At 40.9% G+C, this 24,757-nt stretch overlaps 1 protein-coding gene across 2 annotated transcripts; it reads left to right on the top strand.

Moving 5' to 3' along the window:
• The first annotated feature begins 33 nt into the window (after positions 1 to 33).
• Positions 34 to 24,590, top strand: cers5 (ceramide synthase 5). 2 transcript variants are annotated; one of them, XR_008566078.2, is made up of 11 exons: positions 34 to 355; positions 10,278 to 10,383; positions 10,573 to 10,703; positions 10,790 to 10,847; positions 10,925 to 10,975; positions 13,733 to 13,825; positions 17,707 to 17,835; positions 17,990 to 18,096; positions 19,697 to 19,853; positions 22,395 to 22,537; positions 23,013 to 23,133. XR_008566078.2 is itself a non-coding variant. In XM_015959232.3 (10 exons), the coding sequence occupies exons 1-10, from the start codon at positions 183 to 185 to the stop codon at positions 23,181 to 23,183; spliced, it is 1,176 nt and encodes a 391-aa protein (XP_015814718.1). In that variant the 5' UTR covers positions 34 to 182; the 3' UTR covers positions 23,184 to 24,590. The 2 variants fall into 2 exon arrangements, 1 of the variants encoding a protein (XP_015814718.1); XM_015959232.3 differs by lacking the exon at positions 22,395 to 22,537 and having other exon boundaries at positions 23,013 to 24,590.
• Positions 24,591 to 24,757: the final 167 nt, after the last annotated feature.

Genomic DNA, 24,757 nt, shown 5'->3' with positions numbered 1-24,757 from the left:
AAGCCAAAACGGAAGTAGAGTTCTGCTCCGTTAAACTTCACTTTGGTGCGGTAAAGTTGAGTGTAGCAAGTCATCAAACAAGTGACATAAGGGAGGAAGATACGGCTATACAAGTTTAACGGAGCCTTTTTTTAATAAACCACGTTGCTCCGACTACCCGGGCACCAGGACGGCGGTAAAACATGGCTGCTCTTTCAGCCTGGTTCTGGAACGAGAGGTTTTGGCTGCCACACAACGTAACCTGGGCGGATCTGGCCGACCCAGCACCCGGGGTGGAGTATCCCAAAGCTGGACACTTGTTGGCTGCTCTGCCGCTTGCTGTGGGGATTTTTGCTGTAAGGATACTGTTCGAAAGGTTCGTATTTACCGCCAACGTGGGCTATTGTTGAAAATAGAGAACCCATCAACGTTCCTTTCTTCCTATTCGTTCCTCCTCCGTAGAGGATGGAGTAGCGAGCTATAGGAGGACCAGTGCTTTCCACTGGGTTTAAATTCAAGATTCTCACTTTCCTTCATGCCAAACACCAACATAAAACACTACACACTTGTTCAGATTCACTTTTTGTAACTTTTCTGTTTTAAAAACGAACAAATGCTTCAAATATACTAAGCATTAACCTTATTTAGAAGTGAAAGTGATTTTCTGGCAGATATCCTCAGCATCAGTGCATCAGATTTTGTTCATGAGTTTATGCTTGACTGTTCTAAATTGTTGCAAGTTATACCACATATGTAACAATTTACAGTTTCTGTGTAATTGCACATCATTTACGCATGATCAGGATGTAGATTTGTACACTGGACCACCTGCATATTTATTTATCCCAAACACATTGGTTTCCTGCATTTTTGCCGTTTGCAAGCCTTTCTTTATATATATATATATATATATATATATATATATATATATATATATATATATATATATATATATATATATGTAGTAATTATACTGCAGGTTGGCTATGGACAGAAATCTTGTCCTTGTCAGAACCGTCAAATAACCACCAGACACTGGTTCACAATAGCGGTTCATTATTAACACACACACAAATACCCTGCACCAACAAGCGCCTCGGGATTTTTATCTTGAGAGGCGCTATAGAAATGATATTTTCTTCTTCTTCTTCTTCTTCTACCAATAAAACTAACCTCCCTGCTAAAAACACCCCCATAAAAAACGAGCAGCACACTTAGCTTTACAGTCCTTTGTGACCTACCGGAGCAGATTAAGATGAAGATGTCTCACTTAGATCGTTGTCTGTCGCTGGTTTCATCATCACCCAGTTACCCATCACATTTAGTGAAGTGGGCCCAAGCTTTAGCGTGCGTTCTTTCTACCATGCTGCTCTGTTTACAACTGGCTCGCAGCGACGACGACATAACGCTCTTGCGCATGCGCAGCTGTCTAGGCAAGTTCTCGTTATGAAGGACGGGTACCGAAACGAGGCACCGTTTCAAATGACGTGAATCGGTGCTCAGTCGGTACTATGGAATTCGGTCGGTACCTTAAAAAGTACCGAATTCGGTACCCATCGCTATTAGGGGCAAATAATTGTTTGTAGTACTGTGTTGATTTTGCATTACTATAACATAACATATAACCATGCTCCATTGGAGCCTCAGCAGCCCTGAATAGTTTTGAGTCTTGCCAATCACAACGCTCTATTATTTTGGTAGGCAGGAAGCCACTGTGGTGGCAACAGCTTGTTTGAAATGGCTTTGGCATCAACTTGAATCATTTAGACTTGCAGTAGTCCAAACATGAACAAATGAAGGTGTGCATAACAACTTTAAATTCAGAATGGGAATCAGCTTAGCAGTGTTCCTCAGATGAAAAAAGGAAGAGTGAACAAAAGATCTGATATCCAGGGCAGCTGAGTCAGATAAACTTTTTATTTTCAATTGATTGGTTGGTGGTTTCATCCAGGCTGTTTCCCACCTATGTTGATGTGTCCTTGGTAGGGCTGGATGACATAGAAAAAAGGCTTATCGATTAAAAAAATATATCATATTGATTGATATCAATAATTATTAAAAACTATATGAAAATTGTCAAAAATATATTTGAAGTGCAGCCCTGGCCATCTGAGGCCATTACTTTATGATAAAACAAGTTGGTTGCATTACCACACAGCAAATTTGAAAGTTCAGAATTAACACTCAGAGTTAAAATGAACACTTCTTCAGAGTAGGGTTGTCACGGTAACCGGTGTAGCGGTAAACCCCGGTAAAAAGTTGACAATAATAATAACCGTCTTGTTTAAAAAAAATTATCTCGGTGGATTACCGTGGCTGCGGTGTAGGCACGGTGACCCTTACCAGCCACCGTAGCATCTGCTGAAGTTGCCTGCGGCACATGCGCGCTTTGTTGTTTACAACCAAAACTTTCTTGAAGCTAAAGCTGAAATAATGGCCCAAGGAGGAGACGGCAGTGCTCAGGACATTTATTATCCCTCAAAGAAGACAAAGTCGGAAGTACGGGCATTTTTTGATATTTGAAGAATGCCGAGGGACAGTTGATAGAAGGAACACTAATTTCAAACAAATGCTTTGTTTTAAATTAGCTTTTCATCAGAGAAAAGTTGGAATATTTATTTCTCACTGAGACTTGGCAGCAAGATGGAAATTGTGTGCATTTTAATGAACTAGGCTAGAAGAAAACTTCCTTTAGTTAAACTCTGAAAAGTCTGAATGTCTGATCATTGCCCCTGAGAGCATGGTTCCCTTGATTAGTCAACAACTTGGTCATTTATCTTGTGCTGTCAAATCAAACTTGAGCAATTTGGGTGTTGTTTTCGACCAATCAATGTCTCTTGAAGCCACTCACAAACATTGGTCCAAAACAGTTTTTATCACTTAAGAAATATCTCCAAACTGTGAAGGTTGGTGTTGAAACATGAACTTGAAATGGTCAACCCTGCCTTTATCACCTCCCATCTAGAATACTGTAACACAATTTTCACATGTTTTAAAGAGACAATGTGTAGTTTTTACCATTAATTTCTGGAAGTATCCATCAAAATGTTGTTGAAAATGAATGGAATGATACCCAGTTGTTGAAAAATATTGGTGGCTTCTTAATGTATAATTATAAAAATCAGGTCTAAAATACATTGTCTATGTCTCTAGGCGACGCCATTTTAGATGCCATGTTTTCTGCTACGGGAGCCCATGAGGACAAAACACATTTACTGATTTGTAATAAACGGTTACAAAACTTTCGTCATTCTTAAACGTTATTGTTTTACACATTTACCTCTTCACTTGTTGCCAGTGATGAACAGGAGTCTGATGTGTTTGTTATTTTGCTAAAGTTTGCACTCCCCAGGGCTTTTTGACCTTAATGGGCATGCCTTTGGTAAGCTTTTACTCCAACACAAAAATACTGCTTGCAATGATTTACTGTATGTATCTCTGCCCCCATCGCCAGGAAAAATACACACTTGTCACTTTAACAAAAAGCCCTTGACCGCCTTCAGTTGTTCCAGAACTCTGCAGAGAAGCTCCTAATTGCAGGAGCAAACAGAATTGCTCACATCACTCCTATTCTGACATCTCTGCACTGGTTACCCATTATCTTTAAAATTAATTTTAGAATCATGACAAGAACTTTTAGGGCTCTAAATGGTCAAAGTCCTCCCTATACTACTGAATTGTTAAAGCCTTATGTTCCAACCTGAGCCCTCAGGTCCAGAAACCAGAACCTTTTAGAAGTTCCAAAGACCAGATATAAAAGTCAAGGTGATCGCTCTTTCCAGGCTGTTGCACCTTGACTTTAGAATGAACTTCCTTCATTATTACATCATATTGACAGTGTGATAACCTTTAAAAAACATCTGAAGGCCCTCTTATGTAGAGTTGCTTTAACTTAAATCTTTTTTTCTTTTTAACTCAAATTTATAGTCATATTTCATTTGTTTTATGATATTTGTGATCATTTAATAATATCATGACTTTGTTTTCCTTATTTTTATTTATTTATGATCTTTATGATTTTATTACTTTATGATGTGTTTAGTTTTGTTAGACCCTGTAAAGCATTTTGTGATTCTCTTTCTATGATGAGTGCTATATAAATAAAATTTACTTACTTACTAAATATCTGTGTTTTAAACACACCGTGTGTGCCAACAAACACATGCCTATATCAGGAAGCACAGCTCTGTTCTAAAGATAGCCTGTCAAACTATTAGTCAAGTTTCCCATGATTCTGGCTGACTGACAGTCATCAGGTTAGCAAAGATGAAGTAGGAGTTGTTTACTTGCCATTCAAGCAAGCTACTTTCTGAAAATACAAAATTTAAATGTCCAGTCCCCTTTTACCCCTTAAGCCACCATGTTTGTTCATTTTTATGTCTTCAACCTGTTGCTGCAACTTTTTCTGCCATAATTCCTAATCTGCCACACTTAAATAACCACAAAACACTTTAGTATGCTTTATTTCTTGCCATTGGCATGGGAAGAGCATTTTGAGCAATATGACAAAAAAGCTCCAAAGTACCATGTCCTACTGCACCTTTAATGTTACTGCTTCAGATCGGTATCTACCAACATGACCGCCACAGGGGCAGCACAGAGAGCGATATGACACTTTAATCATGACGTGATTAAGTGGTGGTAAGTAAGAACCAATCAGATATTGCAGGCGTCAAAGGAGAGATAGGGAGGTGTTCAGTGAGATGCACCTGGCTCTGACCTACCTGTCTCAGGTGCCACCGCTTCCAGCCCCCGTAGTCTGAAGGAAGCTGTCCTCAAGGAGAGCATGTTGTTATCAGAGAGCAATTACTCTTGGTCACAGCAGAGACATGAGACAGCCTCATTCATTTATTAATCACAGGAATGCATCATGCCAAAGCTTGAGTTCCCACCCGTTTTCCGTGCTGCTTGACACAATGCAGCTAATGTCATGCAGACATGATTTTCAGGGCATGGGTCCAGAACTTCCTTTTAGGAATTTCAAGTAGGGGTAGACCGATATTGCCCAACCGAAACATCGAGATGATATTTACCATTTTTTATATATCGCATCGGCCAATGTAAAATAAAATGTATATTTTACCAGTTTTGAATATTTAGTACTAGGTAATACTTTGTTTGACTAACTAGTTAGGTGTCTGATTTTACCAACATAGCAGTGCACAAAAATAAGATCTGTTTGATAAATTCAGTGTTCAAAAACTGATTCAGCTTCAGAAATTTGGTGCATCAACTGTTGTTATTAGTGACATTTTTGCATGCAGAAAAGATGGAAAACTTCTAGTTATGGATCATGAAAAAAAATTGGCAGCACTTATCGGCCATCGGCTGACCATAACCTCTACGTATTGGTATCTGTATTGGCAATAGAAAATCAATAGCGGTTGATCTCTAGTTTGAAGCACGCTGAAAACCTAAACCATCCATCTGTGTTCTGTATTTAGTACTTTGAGATGTGAGGTACATCTGGAAAAGGTCTGCTGTCCACCACAGGGCCACACAGAGACAACAGTGACTCCCGTCTTAGATTTTCACCTTTGAACATCAACGACAACATTCACTGATAACATGAGTTTTATTGCGGTCAACACTCCTTAAAGTGAAATTTTAACTTTTTTAACTGACTCATTGTACTGCCTTTATTGTTAGTTGTGACTTTTACTGTTTTAAATATTTAACCAGCAGTTGTTCTTTTTAGAAATGTATTAAAATACCTAGAAGTTACTTCTGCTTGTTATATACTCTATCATATCTTTAGAGAACTGGGACGATGAAGTAATGTTCAGGTAGAAAGACTGGAGCTGTGGGCGCTTGTTCAGGTGGGTACTGTTGTGTTTTTAAGTATGCATGGGGGGTGGGGGGTGGGGGTGGGGGGGTCAGTGCTGTTCCATTTATAAACCAGCAGTGGTGATGGTGTGTAAAAACAAGTAGGGAAGAGACAGAACAGGTTTCACCAGAAGGTGACACAGTTTTCATGCCTTTGTTTTTGCAGTGCCTTTACTTATCCGATTGCTATGAAACATCTTCATGATTTTTGCAATCGTCAGCAAAAGGAGCGCTTCTTTAGAAGTGTTGGACAATAATTTTAAATCAAATATGTCTGCATGATTCTTTATTTATGTGCAGGCAGTTCTTCTCTTTGACAAGCAAGATAGTTGTTGTCCACCCAGGCTCCCGCCCACTTCTTCCCAGCCAGTTCAGTCTTGTTTGATCATAGTTGTTGCTTTTTCTGCCGACACTGCCTTGGTAGATGTGAGCAAGTGAGCTGCTGTGTGTGTGCATGCTCCAGTAAGCCGTGTCATGTGTTTAACAGACTACGGACTGAGATGTTTGTGACATTATAGGTAGGGACGCTGTCTGTTGTGCTTCCTCATAAACCAACAGGTACTCTCTCCTTTTAAGGAAGTGAGCAGTGAAAAAAAAATGTTGACGGCATGCCTAAAACCCTTCCCTTGTGCTTTCTCTTGGCACATGTCTGAGAAACATGAGATTATTTTTTTCTGAAAGTCTGCCTCATAATTGCATTCATGAAGGCTTCAGTTAAATCCAGTTCTGTGCTGTGAATAGAGACGAACGTGCTCCTTAGTCGTGGTACTGGGAGGTTTTCCAGTATCAGGGTTGTGTTCTTCTCTTTAAGGGTGTCAGGACCACAAGTGTCCATGTAAACAGACCACACCAAGCCCATCTTTTGGTTACACAGGCTTTGTGTATGTTGGAGAGGCCAGTATCGGAGAAGAAACAGGGATGTTTTGATGTTTGACAAAAATAGATTTGCTTACAAATCATTCATCCCTCTCCTGCTGCTGTCTGACTATTAGTACTGCAGGCTCTGGCTTGTGTGGGATGTTGATTCATCCTCTTCTATTAATTCTGTTGCCTTACTTTGTCCTATAACAGCTCATCTTTTAACCCCAGTGTGTGATTGAGTAACTATTTAACAGAAAGAGATTGCTGGATATCCAATACCAGATTTAAGGCTATCGAAGAGCCAAACGCAGATAGCTGCAGGCTGATTTTGCTGGTCATTTTTTTATGCTCTGCATGCAGAAGAATGAAATTTGGATTGCCCTGGGTAATGTTTAACACCGTGATGTGAAACTGATCTGTCCAGTCCAGCTTCTTCGCAGAATTGTCTCTGTTTATGTTGGAACTTTAAGATTTTACAGTTCATAGTTTGTAAGATGAGAATGTTATAAAGGAAATTTATTGAACTACCTTGGCACGGCAAGGGATCACAAATCTGTACACACAGTTTACTAAACCAAGGGAATGGATTATGAATCTATGCTCGTGGATTACTAAAATGAGCAAAGAAATTATGAATCTGCTCATGCTCTACTAAAGGGAGGGAATGGATTACAAATCCACGTGAACAGATTACTAAAACAAAGGAACACTTAAAAAAAGTGTGCATGGTAGGGCTGCATGATATTAGGAAAACCTGCGATATTCGATAACAGTACTTAATATTGCGATATCGATATTACTCACGATAAATTAACAAATACTAAAGTATGCAGTGTTGATGTCGTCTGGCGTGTGACGTCTGCTCTGGGTTTAAAGCAAACAAAAACTAATGCATGAATTCCATTACAACATAACATTTTTATTGCAAAAATATGCAGCTGCACCTGCTTCTGTATTAGCAGCTAAACAACAAACTGCATGCGTGCAGTTTCTCAGTGACTTTAAAACATCACCTCCACCATAAAACTTTTTCTGACGCTCCAAATACAGAAAAACATCCCTTACCAGGGTTTTTAGAATAAATAAAAAAGTCAGAAAATAAGTTTAAATGTGGGACAGCAGTAGCTCAACAGGTTGAGCGGGTTGTCCAGTAATCAGAAGGTTGTAGGTTCGATCCCGGCTCTGGACAGAGAATTCTGCTGTTGTGTCCTTGGGCAAGACACTTAACCCACGTTGCCTGCTGGTGGTGGTCGGAGGGTCCGGTGGCGCCAGTGCTTGGCAGCCTCGCCTCTGTCAGTGCGCCCCAGGGCAGCTGTGGCTACATCGTAGCTCATCACCACCAGTGTGTGAATGTGTGTGTGAATGGATGAATGATACACTGTAGTGTAAAGCGCTTTGGAGTCCTTACTCTGAGAGGCGCTATACAAGTGCGGGTCATTTAAATAATAGTTTACATCACTTGAATGCAACAGCAACTTCTCTCATTGGGCCTATCGCACGTCCTGTTATCGTGATGACGATAATTTTTCGATATATTGTGCAGCCCTAGCCGTAGCAAACTATAAGTCCGTGTGCATAAATGACCAAACTGAGGGAATGAATTTCTTTTACTTTGAAATGATTTCCCTATCTGACCCCCAATGAGCTCCTTAGAGTGGAACTTCTTTACATTGGATTACTATGTCTTGATCAGTTTGGATGGCGCTGGAATTTTTCTGGCTCATAGGACAACGGAATAAAAATGATTGCACAATAAAAAAAGACACAATTTTTATACATGATATGTTTTTCTTAGTAGGGTTGGGCATGGAGCATCAATTGGAACCGGTGTCGGTACAGGATCGGCTCGGGGTCCTTCGACTGCCGATGACGTCACATTACTGCAAATCTGCTCGGCTTTCACACATACGTTTTGGAAAGACATCAGCAGTTTTGTTAATAAATTCTTGTTTGTTAACACCTAAATGTTTTCTTTATAATTGTAATTTGTTAATAAAACACCATATGATCTTTGTTTTGTAAAGAATGTGAAACTGCATAAAACCAACATCGGACTGACAAAAAATAAAACAGTTCTTAAATGTGAAGCCATATCTGTTTGTATTAATGTCGAGTTCGTCTGTATATTTCCTTAGTTGTTATCTAAATACATTCTTTGACTCAAAATATTGCTTTGTGTCTTTCAATAAAGTTCTTATATTTTATTTTGCCCCATTTCATCAACATCAAGAGCTTTTGAGGGTCACCGTCTATCATTTGCTTATGTTTTACATTTCCTTTAGAAATTCAAACATATTTTCTCCAAAAAGTGTTGATTTTTGGACTACAGGTCTACAACCACTAGGACTACAACCGCAATTTTGTTCTGACCAATCAAAATCATAACGTGATAACGTAACTTCCGTAAGCTTCATGTTCAGCCAATCAACTACTTTGATGTCATCGGCAGTCGAAGGACCCCGAGCCGATCCTGCACCCGAGCAGATCCTGTACCGACACCGGTTCCAACAGTTAGTTTTTCCTGGAATCGTTCAAAGTTTTTTATTTCGATTCCTAGTTTCGATTCCTAGAATGCCGACCGGAAGAGGAATCCGCGGCCGATCTCCGTGGAAAATAAACGTGATCTGCAAATTGTGATCAACGCTTTTCAGAGCTGATGACACCAGCTGTCTGTGTGCAGCACCGAGTACCCCCCCCACCCACCCCCCCCCCCACCCCCCGCCACGGCTGAAATACCACCGCCACGCCTACACGATCCCAAGTTTTTTTTCTTTCTTTATTTTTGGGCGCTGTTTCCCGAAGAAGCAGCGGGAACTACTATGTTTCGCTTGTGTCTTTTTCTTTTTTTCTCCAAAACACGTTTCTGTCTAAATGAAGGTGATGTTATTGTTCATAGAATTAAAATTCATGTTGAAGTTAAGATTATTTCATCAAGTAGGACCTGTGGTTATCTGGCTCATGTAAAGCTTGTCATGTCTTGAAAGAATCGGAATCGAAACAAGGAATTGGAATTGGAATCGGAATGTTCAAAATCAAACGATGCCCAACGCTATTTCTTAGAATCGCAAATTTGAAAGAATCAGTATCAAACTCATGCTAAAGTCCAACATAATCAGACTTTAGGTTTTTGTCTCAGCTGTTTCTGCAACTTCAGAATTGACAGAAAGTATAACTTGCACAATGTGTTTTTAAAATGGAATTTGTAGACCACTTGTTAGGCTAAGTTCAGAGGTTTTTTGTTAGATGAATCAGACTGGTGTGTACAGTTTTATCAAGAACTTCTAAAGGCAAAGAGAGGCAAACATTCTCCTGACATAATCTCTTACATTGTGAAAGCCTGGGGACAGAACAGGAATGGCTCAATGTTATCTTTTCTCGTATCACCTCATTTACACCAAAACCTCAAATAGTTTTTAGCAGAAACCAATCTGGGGCTGAACTTATGAACTTATAAAATTCTAAAATGACCATTTCCCAAATCTGAAAGGAAAGTTTATCTCATTGTAATATTTTTTTCAACTGAAAGCTACTTTTCCCGGTTGAATAAGTTGAAGTTGTTTTTGGTCCTGTGGGAACGTAGAGTGACTGTCCTTTTCTGTCTCCTGTCACAGATTTATTGCCAGTGCCTGCGCTCGACGTCTCCACATCCAGGCAGGCGTTGGAAGAAGAGCCCAGCCAAATGCCGTGCTGGAGAAGGTGTTTACTTCAATCACAACGGTTAGCGCCACGTCCTCCTGTCCTGCTTTAAAACAGCAATTGTGTCAAATATTTAGAACAGTCTGATGTACAGCATGTACATCAGACTGCTGACTGGTAAAGAAAATCCTGGTTTCCAAGTTGGAAGCTAAATTTCAACAGTTTTTATGTAGTAAAATAATTATTACATAACATTTTGTCTTGTTATAGAACCCAGACACTCGCCATCTGGATGGCCTGTCCAAGCAGCTGGACTGGGATGTGCGGAAAGTCCAGCGATGGTTCAGACACCGCAGGAACCAGGATAAACCCGGCACACACACTAAGTTCTGCGAGAGCATGTAGGTTTCATCTGCAGGCTTTTTTGTTGGAAACATTTTTTATTAACTTTATGTGAAACCAGTCATTCCTTCTTTTTTATCTCTAGGTGGAGATTTACTTTTTATTTGGGCATATTTATTTATGGGCTCCAGTTTCTGTGGCAGGTGAGGACATCCACTCATCGCTGATTTTGTCATCATGATATCATCAGTAGGCTTCAATGCACCTTTTTATCTTCTAGTCCCCTTGGCTATGGGATACGCGTCACTGTTGGTACGGTTACCCCTATCAGGTAGGTTGCAGCTCTCAAATGCATTAATCTTTTGCACACTCCTTATGAGATGCTGCTCCACCCTCAAGAAGTAAATCCTAAACCAACATTTTCAGTGTGTAGTTGTTTATGGGATGTGGAGGCAGGGGCTTCCCATGTCAATATGATGAGCATCAAAATAAAGAAACACACTCAGTTTATAGACCAGGACTGTTCACGAATACACGTGTCTGTAAAACGCTTTTGCAGCTAACAAGACCAGCAAAGTGTGACACATGCACTCTACTTGCTGTGAGGGATTAAACTGGATTTGTATTACTTTTTGCATGTGCACCAAATAAACAAAACCACGTGCACAAAGGAAGTCACTATTGACCTTATTCTGTCACACCTTTCGCTTGAATAAACAGCAGCGTGTGACAGGAGAAACCTGTTTATATGAATCCCATTTCTATTTAAATTCATACAAATGTGCCATAAAAATGTAATTTGATAAGGTAAAATGCAAACAAATCACTGTTCACATCTCCATTAGTATGTATTGTGTTAGATTTTGTTTTTATTATTATTTTTTTTCATTGGTTGGATTTAAGATAAAAGTCATTGCCACTAGTGTTTCTGATTGTTTTTGTTGTTGGAAAATGACTAACACTGTACTAAATATTTTCTGTACCGTGCAAAAATTGTACAAATTTAAATAAAACACATTTGTGCCGGATTCCCACTGCTGGCAGCAGTTGTTAGCAACTTGATGGAAGCATACATTTTATATTTATTTAGTTAGACTCGCACTGAAGTGGTTCTTAGGACAGTTTTACTTATGTAAAAAAACTACAAATTTTTGTGAATGTTCTGCAAATATCCTCGCCTCAGTTTAGTCTCAAAGTGTCTTAATTTGTTTGTGATTCATCCTCATTTTACTGGCAATTTAATCTAATTAATCTGGTGCATGAAAGCTCAGATTTTAAAGTTTTTCTCTTCTCCTAATCCTTTTCAACCAAGGGGCAAACTCCGCTTGTAGTAACTGAAGCTAGAATGGAAGTGACAAAAACTGTAGTTCCCCCTTCATCCACTAGGGGATGGATCCAGAAAGGACCAAGTCCCCATTGACTTCCATGTAAAAATGCCAACTTCACAGCAGAGATAAACATGTTTACAACCTGGTACGAAAAACTGTTTCAGGTTTAAAAGGTCAAGTTTACTGTAATGACAACTCTGAGGGGGTTGCATTATTTTGTAACTCATCACTTTAGATTTAATTAAATCTTAAAATGATGAATAATTAGGGGCGTGTCCTTTTGATTGACAGGTAGCAGATGAGCTGACGGCAGAAGCTGCCCTCCTGCTTGCTCCAGTGAAGGCCTCAGCCTCACATAAAAGTGCATTTGGTCATTTTTCTGTGTATTTATTTATTTATTTGGTGGCACTGCTACAGTCAACATTATTAACATTCATTCAGGCTGCCCAGAAAAATATCAAATGATGATCATGTTTATAAGTTCTACTGAACACGGTGAATATTGTGCTGAATGGGGGTGTAACAGTTCATGGGGGGGTGTTGAATCGGTTCGGTTCGGTCCACTTGCGTACCGTTTTGGTTTATTTTCTCCATTAAATAAGGAATTTTTATTTGCCTGATTTAAGTGCAGCGGATAAATGTTCCTAGGCGAGTTTCCGCACGGACGCTGTATTGAGTGACGCACGATGGCTGCACGTGCCTGATCTCCGTTTAAAAATGTGATCTGCAAATTTTGATCAACGCCTTTCAGAGCAGATCAAACCAGCTGGCTGTCGCTGCTACTGGAGCCTGTAGAGATGCTGAACGGAGCGTCGCCTCTCCCTCCCTTCTCTCACACTCTGCCAGCATGCAACGGCAAAAATGTAAACAAACATGTCAACTGATCTTTTCCCCCGGGACAATTGATGTAAAGTTTTCATCCTACAACGAAACATACGGCGCGGAGGAAGCTTGTTATTTAAATACGAGTTTTAAAGAAGAAACTGGGAAGTGTGAGGGGAGTTTTTAAGGCTCGCTGCAGAAATAAAAACACGGAGCATCAACAGTCAAACACAACACTTGTCTGTATGAGTGTGACACTCGTAGCTGCACAAATAACCTGTGAAATAATCATAGACCTCGCCCTAGATCAGCAGCCTATGATGACACCTGGTTCTGCTCATTATAGGAGCCGCTTTAGATTAAATAAATATAATAATAATATACCGCAATTTAATCGAACTGAGCTCTTCAAAACGCAGAACAGAACCGAATACGATTTTAGCGTACCGTTGCACCCCTACAGCTCAAGCTTGATTTAAAGAACATGGTGACTCGAAATTTAAATCAGAATTCCTGCCAGAAAAATTCACAGATCAATCTTTACTTTGCAGCTGATGGAGAATCAGATATAAGAAGTAGGGGGCCTAGAGCACTCAGGAAAGTATTTTTATTAGATGCAAATTTTTAAAAAAAGTAACGTTTCGGCACAATGTATGTCTTTGTCATGGTGTCAAAACGTTACTTTTTTATTTGCATCTAATAAAAACACTTACCTGACTGCTCCAGCCCCCTGCTTCGTATATTTCCAAAGAAGATTCTCATATTTCAAGAGCTAGTAGCTGTGCCTGGTGGGGAAATAAAAATCAGCTGCAGCAAACAAATAAGGAAAAACAAAAATAAATCTTCTGACATGTTTGATCTCCTTCCTCTGTGTGTGTGTTCGACACACTGAAGAACAAACAAAGCTGCTGATTGAACTCATCTCTTGGTCTCCTCAGGTCATGACTTCAGGCCTTTATCACTACTACGTGATTGAGCTGGCCTTCTACTGGTCTCTTATGTTTTCCCAGTTCATCGACATAAAAAGGAAGGTGAGCCCAACACTAGTTTGGTGTCTGTTGCCGTGGATCTCCACCGTGGACACACCCTGTTAAACATTAGTCAATACGTCTATTGTTCCTCATTTGGCACTGACAGAGATTGAGTGGGAGTTCATGTGATGCTAAGTTTTTCAATGTTATGGATGCGGCTCGGAGCATCAGGAGCCAGCCTGACTCCTACTTTTGATTAATAAAGTAGGCCACATGTTTATTTTGTTTTTTGTGGCGGAGTGCAGCTGATGCTGCTCTGGCTGTGAATACTTTGTGTTTTTTCTGCATGAGGGCACTTGCTGTCATGTGATTGCAAGATGGAGCAGGCCTCGGTCTGTTAGAATTGCATAAATCCCCTAGAATTCCAGAACTAGAGGCAAACACACACTTTACATAATGTTACACTGCAGATAGTGGAATATGATCTTGCTTGTTTCAGACTGGTTTATTATCATCTTAATCTGCTTGTTATTATATGATGATAACGGCAGTTTGTCTTTGATCCGTTGGTACTTTTCTGTGTTCGATCGTCAGAAGATGTTAAGAGGACAACTGTGTGACTTTCCACAATATTAGGCTGCAGAACCACAAAAACCTGATAAATGTCTTTTAAATTATCAAAGTTCTTTTCAGTCAAATACAACTCTTTTCTTTGGTGTTGTCTCAAAACACTGGTTCTGTTTGAGTTTTTTCTCCTGCAGGAAGGATTTCTGTTTTTAATCTTTTATCTGTATCTTCTGCTGCCAAGTCTTCCTGCGTGACTCAAACACTAACATGAAGTTAGATTAGAACTTTTTTGACTGATGGTGTAATTTTTCTTTTTTAATATCTTGCTGTTGTATGAATCATATTTAAGACCTTACCAATGCTTATAAAAATGTAACTGATGCTCACTAAACAAACATGAAACCCTATTAAAGTCACGTCCTGGACAGGTGGGATCCATGTCAACCAAAAGAACTGTATTGAAGAAAATGTCAGTTTTTTCATCCAGGAGCAGGGATCGAATTATGAGGGGGCTGAATATCCTACACATCCAGGGAGAGCCGGAAAAAACGTTTCTACCTATTTTACATCATTTATGGACTCAGCGTCGTTGGTGCTCTCCGGGCTGCTGCGTCCAGCGCACGGTCCATTCTCAAAGTGGCGCAACCAAAAAACTATAATTAACACATGATCGTTCATGTCCGCACATGTTCTCTATTTTCTGTCTTATTTGCGCCTGAAGCGCTCTGCCACTGCAGAGCTCATCACCTGTGCTGCAGTGATTTCACCTCACTGACGCAGCATCGAAACGCGCTCCCCGCTTTGCGGTCAGGAGATCCCTTTGATCGGCTCAAAAGTAACTGATGAGGTGAAAAAGTAAGAATCCAGGCAGCAGCTTTTCTGGTGAGTTTAGAGGAGATGCAGGAAGATGAGATACAGACAGGACAGGAAATAGTTCAATAAAAACAAAACAAAGTGTTGAAAAGTAAAATGTAGGTAGATTTATCTCCACTACATATTTTATAAAACAGTAGGTTACACACATGTAATATTTATACATCTGATACCATTCAGATCACCTTCAAAACTCAGTCACACACCCAGGGCCGTTTCAAGGCATTTTGGGGACCAAGGCAATACAGCACACCCCCCACCCCATAACTGGGCCCCCCAGAAGCCTCTGTGTAATTCATACCCTGCCCAAGAGTATTAGTTAGAGTGTTTGTAAAAGTCCCTCAGACATTACTGACATGTTATCAGATGAAAAACTAACTTATCAGACATGCTGTCTCATCTGCTGCTTTTCTAAACTTGCAAAAAGTAACAAAACCATTTGAAAGCCACTATTTGTGGATTCTCTGAAAGTTTCCATGGAGTGTGTGACAACTTAGTTTTCATTGATCCTATCGTCTAATCTCACAGCTGAAACAAGCATCCTTAATAATCTGTGCACAGGAAGCGTACCGATGCTGTAGTAAAACAAAAGGTATAATAATTTATTATTAATAAAACCTTGTTGCAGCACTAAAGCAGAAAAATGAGATTGTGCAATAAATATGCTAAATATTTACATATGAATTGTTTTAGAGCCCTTTTATTGGCAGAATCTGATATTAATTTTAGTTCTTACAAAAAAATGGGTCCCAGCATGGTTTGTGTGGCGTTGCCATAGTGTGACGTCATAGGCACAGATTTCCTGTCCTCTTTTTTGGAAATGGAAATATGATCACCCTATATTAAACAAACTGTCCACCCGGGCTTTTGCGCTGCACAGAGACGCTTCGCTGCCTATGACTTTGAACGTCAGTTTAGAGTCAGTCTCATGCAGACTGACCAATGAAGAGAGGGCCTCAAGTTAAGACCCTCTCCTCATTGGTCAGTCCACACGAGGTGTGTCAAAGGCTACCCTGAGCGGGTTATGTGATGTCAGGCATTCAAGTATTGAGTATATTTACTGCATATTACAGTAAAATATTCTGTATGTGACCATAGTATGGTGATCCTTGGGTCGTGATGATGGGGCCCTTTAATATTGTTGCCCAGGGTACAACAAAGTGTTAATCTGGCCCTGGACCCTGGGGTACTTTGGGAGTATGGGGTACCAGGCCCTTTGATACCGGCTGTTAGGTCCTTGTATGACCGGTGTCAGCATTGCCGGCTGTAAGTTGGGCTTGTTTCCACTGAGAGGTGGACTCCGCCAAGGCTGCCTTTTGTCTGTTCAAAACTTTTATGGACAGGATTTCTAGACACAGCCAAGGTGCTGAGCGGATCCATTTTGGTGTCCTAAGGATTGACTCTCAGCTTAATGCAGGTGAAGGGACCCTGTTGGTTTCATCAGACAAAAGATTGATAGGTGGATTGGTGCTGTGTCTGCAGTGATGCAGGTGTTGTACCGGTCTGTTGTGGTGAAGAGAGAGCTGAGCTGAAAGGCAAAGCTCTCGATTTACAGATCGATTTACGTTCCTACCCTCACCTACGGTCACGAGCTTTGGGTAGTGACTGAATGAATGAGATCATGGATACAAGCTGCCAAAATTTGTTTTCTCCGCAGGATGTCTGGGCTCTCCCTAGGGTGAGAAGCTCTGTCATCCAGGAGGGGCTTGGAGTAGACTCGCTGCTCCTCCACATTGAGAGGAGCCAGCTGAGGTGGCTCAGGCATCTAGTTAGGATGCCTCCTGGGAGGTTTTCCAGGTACATCCAACCTGGAGGAGACCTAAAGGAAGACCCAGGACATGCTGGAGGGACAATGTCTCTCAGCTGGTCTGGAACACCTTGGGATTCCCCTGGAGGAGCTCCAAGTGGCTGGAGAGAGGGAAGTGTGGGCCTCTCTGTTTAAGTTGGGTCATACCAAAGACTTTAAAAATGGGACCCAGCGCCTCCCTGCTTGACACACACCATTAAGGGGTTGAATTGGGGGGTTAAACCACCAAATAATTCCTGAGCCTGTGTCTGCAGCTCACTGCTCCCCAAGGAGATGGGTCAAATGCAAAGAACAAATTTCATACACCAGTGTGACAACTAGTGGGACTTTTAACTTTTTTTACTTTAACTTTAGGCTGCCTCCCCTGTGACCTGACCCAGATAAGCAGATGAAAATGGTGGATTTTCAAAACAGATGATTATGTTTAATTTTTGGAGATGATTAATGGCTGTACATTTTCCTCTCCGCGAGGCTCTGGAGCAGCCCCAAACCATTAAGCTTCCTCCACCATGCCCCAACATGTTTAAGGGATTTCTTCTTAAGTTATGAATCGTATATCTGTCACAATTTTTTCTCATCAGGTCTTCAAAACACCAATTGTCTTTTCTACTCAGGCCTTTTTCTGGTTAAAACATGCTAAAATAGTTATTTCATAACGCCGACCATCTCTCTCCTTATTTTTGTTAACTTCCAGGACTTCTTGGTCATGTTCATCCATCACCTAGCAACAGTGGGCCTCGTTAGCTTTTCCTACGCCAACAACATGGCACGAGTGGGGAGCCTTGTGCTGTGTGTCCACGATACCTCTGATTTCCTGCTAGAGGTCAGAAACGACAGCGAACAATCATCCTTTTCAGAGAGATCACACAGTGTAATCCTCCGCTGAGATTAGGGATAATGACTTTTGCATGACTTTGCATCTCTTTCATTTTACAATCTTATTATAATCTTGAATTCTGGGGTTTGTTTTTAAACAGGCAGCCAAAATGGCCAACTATGCCAAGTACCAGCGCCTGTGTGACTTCCTCTTCATCGTGTTTAGTGTGGTTTTCTTCATCACACGACTTGTTATATATCCATTGTGGTGAGTGGAAACGAGACACTTACGGTGCATTAAACTAAATCATGTTGCTCTGTTTTTTTAAGAATTTGTGTTTTGGGCAAGAATTGAAACAAATGTGCTTTTTGAAAGTTGTTTGTCTTATTTTTCATTTGTGTTTGATGATGTCTGAGCAGCAGATTAGAAGCTGAACATACTCATCTTTTATTTTTTAATCCAACTCATTTGTGGTGTTTGTTTCAGCACACACACTGATGCAAAACTCACAAAGCCTCCCTTTACGAGATCACACAAGGCTGTCAAAGGAAAACCACAATGTCCCAGTCATGTAACAGTTTGCATCCAGTTTGCAAACCAGATAAGCTAATGTCCCAGGACGTATGTTGCGTTGTCAGATCACTGAGCCATCTTCCATTTCCTGTCCAGACCTCTGAGGTGTGTGCTGACCTTTAGATGTTAGGGAACGTTTAGAGAAAGACTGTTCCTCAAAAGAGACCTGAACGTTGCAGCTCTGCCGCCTGAGAGACAGACAATAGGGAACCTATCATTGGCAGAAGTAACCTGAGCAGCTATATTCAGTGTCTTGCTGTGGATGAATGATATAGCTAGAGTTGCTACTGAAGCTAAGAGGACTGAAATCCATACCTTTGCAGGGGAAGGTGGGTCTGTTGACAACCTTTTATCCCTTAGTAGGATTTAAGGGGATGGGTGAATTCATCAATGACTCGCTTTACATTAAACTCAATTGGTTACATTCAGTGCTGCATAAAATGTTTTTACCCCTTACAAATGTTTTCTGTCCCACAGACATGTTTCAGATCAATAAACAGATTCCATTCAACAACAGATTCAAATATATCCCGGGTTATTATAAAATGCAGTTTTTTTCAAATAATGGTTTTGTTCATTACGAGGGGAAAACTAATCAAACCAACAGGCCCTCTGTGAAATATGTCATTCATGATTTACAGTAGCAAGGAGGTCAGGGACTGTGATTAACCACAGCGTTTGGAAAGCTGAGTTCGTGTTTACTAACCACACCCAGGTGCGATTACCATCAGACTTTTAGATTGAGGCAACCTCTTCAGTAGAACCTGCCTGAAAACATGATGGATGGATCTCAAAAAGCAACACATGTTCTAAAGAAGACCAGAAGACCTAAAGCATCGCAGGCCTCTCCTGGTTGAGGTTAGGGTTAGAGGTCACGTTTGAACAATTAGAAAGAAATGAGGAATAATGTGCATATGTGGAGGAGCTCCTAGATCTGGCTGAATTTTCCTCAAAAATGTATTTCTGTGATTCCCAAGACTTTGGAGCAAAAATTCTGCGGACTGTCAGTGGAACCTTTTGGTAGACGTCCATCTTGTTACATCTGGGGTACGACTAAAACCCGATACCGTAGTCTGCATTTCATGTCACTGCTCAAATGCCGCTGGGTGCAAATGCTAGACAAACGAACCGCATTTATCAATTAAAAACACACGGACCGAGCGCTTGGACGTCGATAAAAACAACCTGACAGACGCCATATTCAAACGTTAATGCTCAGTTACTCGTTACTCACAGTACTCAAGTAACATTTTCTCTAAGTCTGTTTTCATGTGTTTTATTGTTTTTTCTCCAGGGTCCTGAACTCTACTATGTTTGAGAGCTGGGCCATCGTCGGGCCGTTTCCATCTTGGTGGCTCTTCAACATCCTACTGCTAGTCCTCCAAGTGCTGCACATCTTCTGGTCGTACCTCATATTCCGTATAGCTCTTAAAGCCTTGCTGCGAGGGAAGGTGAGACCGATTTACCTTTCTAATCACAACCGAATTCTTGTTTTTTGCTTTGGTGTTCTGGGAGTTTCAGGAACCACACAAATGCACTTCTGCCAAGTAGTTTTTGTTAGTCTGAATTATTCCATGAACTAGAACAAGTCTAACTTCCTAAATCTGACTTCCTATAATCCAAAAACTAAAAGAGAGCCTGTAAAACCTGTTCCTGTCTCTACCTCCAGGAAATACATCCCTGTAGGATAACCTTTGTCTGGATGTTTACCTTCGTAGGATAAGGTTTACATTTTAACAGTCGCAGTGACTCAGCACGAGTCCTGCAGAACCTTAAATTAGCTGATCTGAGACTGCCATGGCCGCCACGTTCTCTTAAAGGTGAAATTGTCCAAAATTCTCGAGCCAACGTTTTAAAAAAATGGTTCAACATCAGATTGTGAAATTTCTGTGTTTTTCTTTTTACTCCAGCGCCAACATTTGAGTCATTAAACTACAAGAAAATGACAGAAAGTGCGAAAAGAAAAATAAACTTAGATATGGCTTTTCAGATAGCTCTGATGCGATTATGTCTATTTTACAATATCAGTTTACAAAATCACTTTAAAGGATAAAAATTCAAGCTTTTCTTATGTGACAATTGAGGTATTTTTTATTTTTTCAAAGCTACAATAAATATAATTTTGTTGCATTTAACACCAAAAAACTTCAGTGAGTACTTTATCAGGGTATCTGCGGGGTCTTAAAAAGTATTAAAGCCTGAAAAATGGATTGAAGAAAAATCAAGACCGTTAAAAAGTAAATCAACTTAGTAAAGGCTTACATTTGAATAGTATTGATGTGTATTTAAATTAAGTTTTGTCTGTCAAAAATAGACTCACATAAACTAATAAAATAAGTAAATTTTTTGTTCTTTCATGCCAGCTGTTTGCTTGCATTTCCGTACTATGTGACTTTACGCAGTATTTAAAAATATGAGTATTTAATAGTTAATTAGTTCATTGCTATAAAGTCTTAAATATTTTACAATGTCATAAAAAGTTTTGAAAATGGATTACATTTAATTTTGAGATCCCTGAACATACCCCGTTTATGCTTTTGTCTGATCATTTCTGTGATCTGGAACCACAGACAGAAGTTCAGTAGATGGTGATTAAAGCCTAACATTGGTGCTTTTTATAAACATAAGTGATTAAAACTATTAATCTCCTCCCTGGGGCATCACCAGTTATTTTCACTTCACTGTGTTTAACACAACCTGAGCCGCACACCTCATCTCCTTTAGTTTCTTTATGAGGCGAGTGGTTTTGTACTTCTCACTAGAGTTCAATTCAGTTTATTTATGTAGCGCCAATTCACCAGAGTCGTCCCAAGGTTCGTCACAAAGTAAACATTCCAACTGAGTTCAGTTCGTTATGCCAATAAGTTAAAGGTTTCCTTTATAAGAAGCCCAGCAGATTGCATCAGAGGCTTTTAAACAATCTCCATACTAAGCAAGCATGTAGCGATAGTGGAGAGGAAAACTCCCTTTTAACAGGAAGAAACCTCCAACAGAACCTGGCCCAGGATGAGCAGCCGACCGCGGCGACTCACTGTTGTTACATCATTAGAGATCAGTACTGCTGATTTGAGGCCAGTGTGTGTGTGTGTTACGTCCAGGCTATGCTAGGAAGGTAAGGCGGTAACATTAACCTGTGACCAGATGGAATGGGAGGAGTATATGCATTTAATAAAGAAAAACAGCAGATAAATAAACTTACAATATACAGATAAATACTAACAGAGACAAACCTTACCAAACAAACAGGGCATTCACAATATTAACTTAAAGCTCTCATAGCTGTGAATATACCAGACAAAAAACACAGGCTCAGAAGGACTTCAACTGAAAGAGGCAATAGCATTTACTATCCCTAAATCCAACCAGAGGAGCTTTAACTCTACACTAACCACCTTTAGGTCTAACCAAGCTTCTAAACAACAATATCTCACTAGTAATCCTTCACAGTAGTTTAACAGCACATAGTACCAACAACGCTGACCAAGTGGGGGGGGGGGGGGGGGGGGGGGGGGGGGGGGGGAACAGCACACCATCAGCTGCTCCCCAACTGCAGGCAGATCAGGAAGTCTCTTATATGCCACCCAGCAGCTGATTTCTGGATGAGTCGCAGCTGGTCCCAGGTGATTGTTGGATGATTCCCAGCTGGCCCCAGGTGATGGGCGGTGGAACCAGGAACAAAGCCCAATTGAATCCCCTGGGCTGCAGGCTGAAGAATATTGAGAGCTGGGCTGTACACTCAGATAAAAACAAAACTAAGTACAGCAACTTTTCTAGAGGCATGAAACCAGGGGTGGTAACAGTGTTTTCTTCGCAGTGGTTTATAGTGCCTACATCGTACAATCTACTAAATTCTGCAACATTCAGGTAGTCGGGATCTGGTGACAAATGTTCACCTCAGGCGTGTCTCTGTACAGCTGATTTCTACTTTTGGTGATGGATTTGCCCCCCCCCCCCCCCCCCCCCCCACTGTCTCTGTCTCATTCTTTCTGCAGATGCAGTTCATTTCCTCTCCCTCCAGACTGAGAATCTTTCTCTGTGTCTTTGTCCACTGAGTCCTTCCTCCACTACTCACTCGCTTCCCTGCAACTTCTGTCTCCTTGACAACTTCACCCCCCTCTTCTCTCTGTGTTTGGCTGTAAGTTTCTCTTGACTTCCGCTGCAGTAACAGTCCAAGTTTAATCTGTCCCCTCTGGTTTCCATTTGGGATTAAAAGCAGCAGGTGTGATTTAGCCACACGGCCGCTGCTGCACTCAGCTCTACCCATGGTCTGCAGTTAGAGGAAAAGTTGTAAATATTGAGTGATGTGGCAATCATGTCATGAATGTCAGGTATGTCTGACTGTTCCTGATTAGCTCGGAATGTGACGGGATTGTCCGACACCACCACCCTGTGGCAAATTATGTGTAGAAACTGTCAGATTACCAAACACCTCTGTGCTTCGTTGTAACCTTTCAGCCCTGATTGTTTACATCTGTGCAGGTGTTGTTTGTTAAGAAATATTAAAAAATATAGTCAGATTTGCACTGATAAACATGAAAAGCTCTTTATTTTTTGAATATATAAGGTTAGCCTTTGTTTCTGTTTACTGTTTTCTGTGCTTTGCCTCCCAGGTGTGTAATGATGTCCGTAGTGACATCGAGAGCAGCTCGGAGGATGAGTCAGAGACGGCCTCGGAAGGCCCTAAGACTTCCCTCCACCCCCCCAAGGGAGAAAATGGCACTAATGGCCACTGTGCTGCTGCTGCCACCAAATCCAGAACTCAGAACCACAGCAGCTGGTGACGTGGGAGTGAGAACTCCGGGAGCCCCCTGCAGTTCGCCCCCCTCACAGCGCTACTGTTAGTCTGAGGGTGTTCCTCTGGCTCACTCCCACACATCACACTGACGGCGTGGGTGCACACATTCCTGTGTTTGAGAACTGACAACAGACGTGCAGACACTGACAGAGTCGGGACTCTGAAAATGATGCGTAAATGCTGCAGCGACACAGAAATCTGTTCAAACGTGATCTGCAAAATCTCGTTTAGCTAAATGTTGGGATTAGAGTTTGACTTCAGATGTCGGTTTTGATGTTCTCTCCCAGTTTTATTGGTCAGATGAACTTGACTGTTTGCCTTCAAGGGTTTATTCACACTGGATTGCACAGAGCAGATGTGCCACAGCAGATACCACACCTTTTTTTTTACACAGATAAGGTTTCTCTTTACCTTGCTGACAGTTTTGTTTGCGGCTGCAAACATCTTCAGAGCTGACGCTGATGGTGGCGTCACTTCCTACTCCGTATCTGCTGGCAGCAGAGGACGTTGTCGTCCTCTGCTGCCCACTCTCCCCTCTCTGATGTTGCAGTCCCATACACGATCCAATGTGTAAACTCCATCGTCTCTGTTCATGGTCCCACATCCACGTCTCCTTATCTCTATGGCTTCCTTTATCAGTCTTTTGTATTTCTGTTGTTCGGTGTTTATGATCCTTGTGTTGACCCAATCCATTATATGGTTTTCTCCTGTGCAGTGATCTGTTACGGCTGATTTATTTATTGTGCTTTCTGCTTCTTGTTTTGCTGCTCTTGTGTGTCTTTGACTTGTTTCTCTCACACTCCTTTCTATGTTTTATTGTTTGTGTGTTGAGTTGGCGTCCGGTTTCTCCTATGTATGTTTTATTGCAGTTTGCATGGGATTTCGTAAATGACTCCACATTTAAGTCCAGCTGGTATCTTGTCTTTTGGGTGTACTAGTCTGTTTCTAAACGGAGTAGGAAGTGACACCACCATCAGCATCAGCTCTGAGGATGTTTGCAGCCACAAACAAAACTGTCAGCAAGGTAGAGAGAAACCTTTTCTTTGTTAAAAACAAAAACAAAAAATGGAATTGGAAGTACACAGCAAGAATGTACCAAAGATACCACACCTGCTAAAAGGAAAGTGTTGATATTGCTGTGCTTTATCAGCTGTTGAAGCACAAGTGTGTGTTTCATGAGTGGCAGTAAATGAACGGCCATTTGCAATCTGCTGTGGATTTACTCTTTAGGCTGCTTTGCAACTTGTTTTAATGTTTTTACTTCTTCTTCCTCCAAGACCAAATGTGTATGTAGTTGTTTGACTGCCTTTAGACAAATCCAGGTATGAGGACCAGTAGAACTGTTAACTGCATTGTCACATGAGTGCCTTGTATAAATGTATTTTCAAATAGATTTTTGTTGTCATAACATTTTTTTTACTCAGTTCTGTGATTTTAAGCATTTTATTACGGTATATTATAAAACAAATAACAGCCACCATCACTCACAATCCTCGGCCATTACAGATGTCACAGGCCCCAAATCGATTTGATCAGGTCTTTTGCCCTTATTTTACATTT

Source organism: Nothobranchius furzeri, chromosome 3, assembly GCF_043380555.1.
Source record: "Nothobranchius furzeri strain GRZ-AD chromosome 3, NfurGRZ-RIMD1, whole genome shotgun sequence".
NCBI lineage: Eukaryota > Metazoa > Chordata > Actinopteri > Cyprinodontiformes > Nothobranchiidae > Nothobranchius > Nothobranchius furzeri.
This window is presented reverse-complemented; position numbering and strand designations above follow the sequence as displayed.